Raw genomic sequence first — 8,628 nt, 5'->3', positions numbered from 1 at the left:
ACATTTTAATACCAATTAAGGCCTAAGTTTTATTTTGAAGAATTCAATGCCTTTTAAGACTTTTTAAGGACCCGCGGGAACCCTGTAATCATTAGTTGCAGCTCTAATGTGGACACCCATTTTTTTTAACCATCTATTCCTCCATTTTAAAACCTGGATATGAACCCAATTTGCCTTTTGTACTGCAGAGACAAGTTAATCAGAACAGACAGAAGATTGGAAAAGACTCTGTTCTCCCTGCAAAGGATTGCTAACCACAGATCTCGTTCTTTTCAATAAGACTTAGATGTGTCCCCCCCCGCTGCCGGATAACCTGACCAGCGTACCTCGGTGATGCCTGGATCATGAACAGGTGCTGCATGCGGAGGGAGGTGAGCCGACTCAGGAGGTCCTGCACCTGGGACAACATTTCTCGGATGTGTTCGCGGGTTTGGTTCTGGATGACAGACGGAGCCAGCTGAAACTGGCTCATGGCCACCACGTCGCCCTCATCCCCCATCTCAGTGACCCGTTGAGTGAGAAACGCCTCAAGCTGCACCAACAAACAAAGCCGGAGGAGAGAACAGGTCGCTCAAATACTGAATGTAGGAATTATCAATAAGCAAAGTATTGTTCTTGAATAATAATTTAAGTTTAAATTCCTGAACTTATCACATAAAAAAAAAAACAAAAAAAAAACTTCAGTATTTCATTAGATTTCTAGTTACAGGCCCACAGATAATGGCTACTATAATTACACAGTAAAGACCTTTTATTGCAAGATGGTCATACTTGTGAAGTCCAAAAAAATTCTGTATGATTTGGATTTCTCTTTGTCTCAAAATAAAGTTGGTAGGTTTGGATTTCTTGTCATTAAGAAGGATCATCACACTTATCAGATTTATATGCATATATTATCTGTGAAAACCAGATTTTTCTTTCACTTTACAACTAGTGGCGACTGTTCGTGGGTCTTCCACATTAAATCCCAATAAAATACTAATAATTTGTCGTTGTAAAGAGTCATTTCTTTGCAAAAGGAGAAAAAAGTTAAAGGAGTGTGTCTCAACAGGTTGGATTGATTTAGTTGCGGATGTCATCTTATGGTTTTTACCTCCATAAGCTCATCAATGAACTGGCTGCGTGACTGGGAGTTTTCCAGTATACTCAGAGCATCGTCCCCCCTCGCCACACCCTCGGGACCTGAAAGCAAACACACTTACCCCTCAGCTTCTTCAACTTCTGGATTCATCATGACCGTTTTTTTGTTTGTTTTTTTTTTTAGAAAAAAACTTACAGTCTGTGCCTGTATCCACAATTTCTATCTCAACTGGAGCTGCTTCACCGTCGCCCCAGTCGATGCCGGAAGCACCAGGGTCCTGTTTTAGGGAGACCAGACGTATCACTGAACAAACTGGATTCATTAAAAGGCAAAGCAACTGGCATTTCTTGTTATTTCCTAAAAAGAAATGATTGCAAACCAACAAATGGCTGATTTTTTTAAAGCCAATATTACGTTTTCCTCCTCTATTTACATGATTTAAAAAGACGCAATAATAAAAAATGTTCTACAAATGCTGTAGCTGCCATCAAAGTCAGATTAAATAAATAAATAATAGATTAATAAATATTTAAGTTAAAAATATAGAGTTCATAAATACATTTCTAGTAATAAAGGTTAAATATTACAAGCATAATTTGATGTGTTTCTTGTATATTGTTTGTTTGATACGAAGGAACAAGTCTCAATTAAGGGGGGAACCAAAAGGTTGTGGCCGCGGGTTGATGGAGTGTTACCTTTAAGGGACGGTACCTGGGGATCTGTAACGTGGTTCTGGAACAAACTATCAGGTAGACACCTCGCTGATTCCTCTGCCTAAGCCACCAGTGATAAGGAGATTTGATAAAGTACATAGTAAAGGACTGAAGATTCTTATTTTCTCTCAAGGGAAAGCGGCAAATGAGGTACATTTTAGTTTAATTTACTGTTTACTTGGTTTGACCGTTAAGATGTAATTTCTGTTGAGTCATATATTGTATGGTCGCTTTTTTCCTTAGATGTCTTTACTGGGAAATTATTAGTTTTTTTTTTTGCTTTTCTTTCTGTATGTTTTAACATTTCTCACGGCATACCAACATGGTTCTTGTGTGATTAAAGCCAGTAACTAACAGAACGACTTGGTTTCCTGATTTTCGACTTGAGAGGGAATTACAAATACTGTAAACATCTATCAGGAAATAAAGAAAATATCCATAATGGATAACAAATTAAAGGAGAAGCATTGCATGTGCTTCATGGGATTTCAAGGTATGGCTATAGGGTGGGAGTGTTGGCCTAGTGGTTGGAGCAGTGTGCTTTTGCTCTGAGAAGGTTGCAAGTACCCGGTTTGATCCCCACATTGCATCCTGGATTCCTGAGCAAAAACCTTAACACCCACACTGCTCCACGGGTGCCGCAAATGGCAGCCCACTGCTTCCCAAAGGAATGGGTTAAATGCAGAGTGAATTTCGTTGCTTTTTACTTGACAATGTGATGACAATAAATTTGCATTCTATTCTATTGAATGCAATAAAGAATCAGCAAATGGATGCACATATCTGTATACAGACACCAGATACTGGCCCCAAATATCGATCGGATGGTGAATTGGTCTACTTCTAGTAGAAACAAGCTCCAATCTAGTCAAATTTTTAGCCTGACGTAGTCCTACTCAATTCTAGTCAGAATATGAGTCTGATACTGCTCCATAGAGCTGTGATTATGGGGCGTGTTTTGAACGAACCAGGAAAAAAAATGTCTCTGCACTCAATTGGATAGACCTACAACCAATAAGAGCAACCGAGTGCGTGACGTATGTTAAGCAACGCATAGTTGTTGTCAACAAAAATCAAAGCGTGCAGTTGCACGCCTAGAATAAAAAGATGCGCCTTGATTGCGTTTCTCTGTTCCTCTTTTAAAATTAATTTGCTGTCGATATCTTCTAGAACAGACCTAATAGCAGAATCTACACACCTCAACTCTCCAACGGCAGCCATTGTTGTCACCCAAGCGCGCTTTGGTCACGTGGTTTATTACGTTACTGTTGATCATCTGTCCATCATCGTATAAAGCCCGCCCTGACAATTTGATTGGCCCGCCAGATATTATGCGAGCATACTCGCGCTACTGTTCAGCAATGCCAGACCGAACTTCCCGACCTCAAACGTTGTGGGCGGGACTAAGTTCGAAATGGCACCCAGGCTATCAAATTTTACCATTAAAAGTAAAATTACTGCTTTGTTATCAGCAAAATTGCTGCCGTATATAATTTGAAGTGAACAACAAAAAATGTATTGAAATGAAAAGGAGGGGGAGTCCTGAACCTGTTACCTTTGCATCATGCTGTCATGGATGCTCTTAACTGATCTGTACGAAGTGTGTTTAATTGATTTAAGCTTGCAGCCTGTTCTCCAGTCAGCTGAGTTATCTCGTGCTTAACCATCACTCAGGTTGTTTGCCAATCTAACCTCAGATGTCGGCTCCAGAGAGATGCCCCAGTCGATTCCCTCCTCCACTGCGATCCCGGCGGTCACGCCCAGATCATCTGATGCTTTATGGCCAAAATCCCCCCAGTCAATCTGAGATGGTTAAAAAAACAGGATGTTGAGATATAAAAATGTGAAAATAAACAAAGCTCTAATTTAAGTCAGTCTGGAGAGAAAAATCATTTTATCTATTAACAAGACTGTGAAACAGAAAATAAAGAATTCTCCAAAATTTCCCAGTAAAATCTGACCGCTGTGATGTGAATTAGAGCGCAGTTTAGATAAGACATGCATGACTCTAAATATTGACACGAATCAAACCAACCGTGTCCTCTGTTGCTGCATCAGGAGGCGCTTCCTCCACGACCGGCCTTTCAACCAGGCTGGGGGCTTTCCCTGTCCTCCACTCATAAAAGGTAACATTCCCCATCTTCTGGGTGAACGTTAGTATAGGCAGGACCGGCTCTGACCTTCAAACAACAACAACATGGGAGCTTATAAAAGAAAATCTAAGCCAAATAAACACCCATGTGATTCATTCCCCCGAAAAGAGCACATATTTACTTTGGAAAGATTGGTGGTTTAGTCAAATCCTGAAGTGGAGAAAAACACCAGAGGAATCAATCTTTTCACTGGTGTTGTAGTCAAGACCACAGAAACCGAGATCAAGGAGAACCAAGACCTTACATAGGCTTGGTCTTGTCTTGGTACTCATTGGTCTCGGCTGGTGTGGTTTTGACTACAACACTACACTTGAAAAATGATGTAGAAATAAGTAAAAATGTCTTAAATTAAGTGTATTTAACCTTAATTTGAGGAGGTAAATGAGATATTTTGCCAACTGAATGAGTATTTTTACTTTTAAAATAAGATAATATGTACTTGAAAGAAGACATTTCAATTGTATTTTTTTATTTTAAGTGTAAATTGTCTTGTTCCATTGGCAAAATGGCTCCTTTGCCTTCTAAATCCAAGAGCAAATGCACTTATTTTAAGAAAAAAATACTTATCTAGATTTTGATTTTTTCCTGTGTAAACTGATCAAAACCAGAAGTTAAGGAAACAGAAAGGCTCTTTTAATAGTAGCGAGAAGGCTTAGGGATCGCTGTAGAAACAAAGTGTTTATACTTCTTTTCCCAGTCTGCTCACACATCTTGCAGGGCAGAAGTTTCAACCCATTAAACATTTCTTTGAAATTTGTTCTTCGCATCTGCACGACTTTTTAAAATCTTTGGTTTATTGAAATCTTTCAAAAAATGTTTCTTTGGTCTACTGCTGCTTCTTATAAGAAGTCTAGAAGGGGCTCTCATCAAGACAGACTAAGCTTTAGTTTTTCTTCTACATGCAAAACTTAGTGTTGGAGAGCATTAGCACTGCAGGAGACCCTGAGTAGAAGACTTCACTGCGAAACATGATGTTCTGTGAGGAAGCTGCTGAAGATGAAAGGTGATAGGACTGGCAGAGCTTGGGTGATGTTTACTCACCAATCACACAGAAAATTTGTGAATGCAGCGTAAAGCTGAATTTGTTCCTCCAACTTTGCTGCATCCCTCCCAACCTCCTCCAGGACTGCAGGTAGGTCCTTGACTAAAGCCTGAAGCTCCCGCTGAACATTTTCCCCCTGTCAGAACCGATAGGAATCATTTTGTTATATTTATTTTTGAATTTTTAACACTGGATTCACATGTAATTATCTTTCATTCTTGCACTCACAGTAATGCCGTACTGTTTGCAGGCAGCATAGTAGCGTTCCCTCAGCTCGGCTGCTGAGCTCTGACACTCCACCTCCCGCCTGCTGAGCTCCTGCTGCAGCTGCTGAGCTTTGGTGATCTGCTTCCTGAGGGCCGGCCCTTCATAGCTGACATTTCGAATCAGCAAGCTGGCCACCTCCGCTGGGTTGTAGGATTTAGAATTTTACAGAGTTAAAAATCGTCATTTTCACACAGCTTACTAGAAAAACTGCTAACTATCTGTAAGGCTCTGATAAACCAAACCATCTAAACCAGAGAAAATGGATTTTCTGTGATCCACTCACCTAAATAAACATTATCTGCTTCATAAAGCGACACAATCTCCTGCCAGTCCTGTAAACCAGACCAAAGCTGTTACTTTCTGACAGATTTATTCCGGCTGTGTCAAAAAAAGTTAAAGAATGTTAGCAGCAGTACATCAGGTTTGTTTTACCTTCATTCTCTGAGAAGAATATCTGCCAAAGATATTCTTGGACGAAGCCTCAGTTCCCTTCAGTATCTCCACTATTCTCAGACAATGAAAGTAGTGGATGTCTGTTGGTGGAAATATCAAAAAAAGAGATTGACATTTATTTGAAAAGCAAAAAAAAAAAAATGTCAAGATGGCTTCCATTATTTTATGACAGAAGATTTCACATCAATACCTTCTTTGAGTAGGTAAAGGGTATATTTATATATTCATAAAATCTTTACTGAAATGATAAAAAATGATTAAAAAAATCATATCAGTCTTTTTCATGTATTTCAAAGGATACAAAATTAACTATTTCTTGCTTAAACTGATTATGTGAGCATTTCTGAAGAGGTTACTTTACATTCAATAGTCTTTTTCTTAAAAATTATTTTGGACCCCGGATTGGTTAAAAAATTCGAAACAGATTACACCGCAGCTTAGATACAATTGCAGCAGGGAGTAAACAGTCAGACCATTGATTAAACAACTAACTAAAAAAAAAAATCCCTATGACTTTACTGCAACATTTAATTTCCCTTTGGGATTAATAAACTATTTTCTTTATTTTTATAGATAATATCAAATCAGTGTCTGTGACTTAATATTTATCAGGTAAATATTATACCCACAGAGTAAAAGAAAGTATCCTTTACATTTGATGTGTCATCTAACCCAAATATTTATGATTAGTGCGGATCATTCAAATCAATAAAAACTGTTTTCTTTATTTTCTCCATGTTTGAGAAGTTCCTCATTTGCATTTAAAAAGTCTGCATCATAAAATGTCCTGTGAGTAAATGGGGCTCATAGAGCTACATTAATGAGGATTTAAAACCAATGCATTGTAGATCTACTTTATATAGAACAACATTTAGTTTAAATATGAAAAGGTAGGATATAAAAGCACACTATTCTTTCTGTCAGTGTTGACAGAGGAAAAAAAGGAAACTTACAGGATCCAGAGAGAAGCTGCTTGATCTCCTCGTTTTCTGGCATGTCCTGAATGGCGGCATTGATCTTCTCTCGTACCGTTTTCACTGTACTTTGCCACTTAATGTTACAGTGACGCCTATCAAGTAGCCAGTCTGGGAAGAAAAAAAAGGAATATTTCAAATGAAAAGAGGCCAGGATTGCAGGATTATTAGAGACATTTCTAGCAGTTAGAAGGCAAGGCAAATTTATTTGTATAGCACAATTCAGTACAAAGACAATGCAAAGTGCTTTACATGATTAAAATATAGGAAAATAAAACAGAATCAAAGCAAGTAGGGAAAAAAATAAATAAAAAATGCAGAAACAAAAAAGAACATTAAAAACAGTTGTACTAAAGATAAAAAAAAAGTTGAACTAATGATGTTTCAGTTGAACTGTTTAACTAGAACAGTCGAAGGCAATCCAAAACAAATGTGATTTTAATCTTGATTTAAAGGAACTTGATTTAGAAGATCACACTTAAACAGCAGATTATAAGCTTGATGCCACTGTCACTTCATGAATATTTAGTTTAAAGGTTTGCTGTCACTACCTGCTTATCCCAGACAGGCGGACACTGCAAGTCACCAAGTAACCAATTAGAGAAAAACACTGAACTAAAGGCATTATTTGATAACTAGGGTAAACTGGGCTTTGATTTTTACAAAATGCCTTCAGATGACATATGTTGTGAATTTCCTCTACAAAAGTTAACAGATTTGAATAGAACTTAAATCAAATTCAATTTTATTCTGGACAGAATAAAAACCATTTAAATGTGAACTTTAAGTGAGTTATAAAAGCAACCAAAGGGGAAACAATATAAAAGATCTCTGGATATATACTCATGACGTAACGACGGCATCACTTTTAGAGATTGGGTAGGGTAATATAAAGAAAAGAAGAATAAATCATATCTTTAAGAACGAGGAGTGAGAGGTTCATCACCTAACAGCTTGCTGGTCTGGATGTCGATGGGAAGATTTTGAATATTCTGGAAGAGAAAAAACAACACATCCAAAATGTCATCATCTCTCAATGTTTTTGTTCAACTTTAGCAGCAGTATAGATAATCAAATGCACAAAAAGACAGAAAGAATAAAGACTGCACCACAAATCTTTAGGAAAAAAGGTTGGATGTTGTCCAGTGAATCACTGGACTTTGCTTGTTTCTTAACTAGCTGAAGTTAGCTAGCAGGCTATCAAAACCTGAAACGGAGAAAGTATCGTTTAGCTCACCTCCATCGTTTTCCCGCTTATTCAAAAAGAAAACGCTTCCAGGATGTCAATTTATCATTAGGTTTTGACATTTATATCTATGTTTTTTTTGTGTGTGAAACTCATCAGGTTCTCAGTGTTGATGTGACACGTTAGATGAAACCTCGCCAATGGGAAAGGACGACGTTAGCTTGCCCTCAGGAATCAACCAATGGGGATTTACTTTACTAACAGCTGTATCTGATTGGTAGAAACTCATTGAAGCTCATTAGCTGCAATGTTAAACACTTTCGCTAGATGGAGACAAATAGCGGTTACATCTTTTCATCTCACTACTAACAAATTTTATAAAAATAATATCAAGAAAATGTAAATGTACAAATTTTACATTAATTTGCACCACGTCAAGTCAAAGTTCAAAGTAAAACATATGGCATAAAATATTAAATAAAATATATAAATAATATGAATACATTTTGATTAAAAAGTATGTTTGATAAACAGCAAAGTTAAGAACAATTAAATCATTGGACTAATTGGAAAACTGTTCAAACAGGTTTCCGCCTCAGTGGTCAATCTGACTACTTTGGTGATCTGGAGAGTTCAGATGTAACAAGTATCTGAGTTGCTAATAGACAAGTAGAACATATTTTTAAATTAAGCTTTAAAAAAAAAAAAAAAGAAGAAGAAGAAGTCAGGGCAGTCATTTAAATACTGTCATATGAATTT

The 8,628-nt window shown here is 37.4% G+C and overlaps 1 protein-coding gene across 1 annotated transcript in view; it reads right to left on the bottom strand.

Annotated features, from left to right (window-relative positions):
* cdk5rap3 (CDK5 regulatory subunit associated protein 3) overlaps positions 1–8,065 on the bottom strand; it is an 11,991-nt gene extending 3,926 nt beyond the window's left edge. The window contains exons 1-12 of the mRNA XM_015389088.1: positions 7,921–8,065; positions 7,630–7,675; positions 6,663–6,794; positions 5,689–5,789; positions 5,540–5,588; positions 5,218–5,396; positions 4,989–5,125; positions 3,830–3,974; positions 3,487–3,597; positions 1,277–1,358; positions 1,094–1,182; positions 327–532 (exon numbers count right to left, since the gene is read on the bottom strand). Coding sequence (XP_015244574.1) covers positions 327–532; positions 1,094–1,182; positions 1,277–1,358; positions 3,487–3,597; positions 3,830–3,974; positions 4,989–5,125; positions 5,218–5,396; positions 5,540–5,588; positions 5,689–5,789; positions 6,663–6,794; positions 7,630–7,675; positions 7,921–7,926 — 1,283 coding nt within the window. The 5' untranslated portion in view covers positions 7,927–8,065. The remainder of the gene's footprint in view (positions 1–326; positions 533–1,093; positions 1,183–1,276; positions 1,359–3,486; positions 3,598–3,829; positions 3,975–4,988; positions 5,126–5,217; positions 5,397–5,539; positions 5,589–5,688; positions 5,790–6,662; positions 6,795–7,629; positions 7,676–7,920) is intronic.
* Between the last annotated feature and the right edge of the window lie 563 nt (positions 8,066–8,628).

The sequence above is a fragment of the Cyprinodon variegatus genome, unplaced genomic scaffold, assembly GCF_000732505.1.
Source record: "Cyprinodon variegatus isolate N-32 unplaced genomic scaffold, C_variegatus-1.0 Scaffold447, whole genome shotgun sequence".
In the NCBI taxonomy this organism is placed as follows: domain Eukaryota; kingdom Metazoa; phylum Chordata; class Actinopteri; order Cyprinodontiformes; family Cyprinodontidae; genus Cyprinodon; species Cyprinodon variegatus.
Note: the sequence above shows the minus strand (reverse complement) of the source record. Positions and strands in the feature narration are given on the sequence as shown.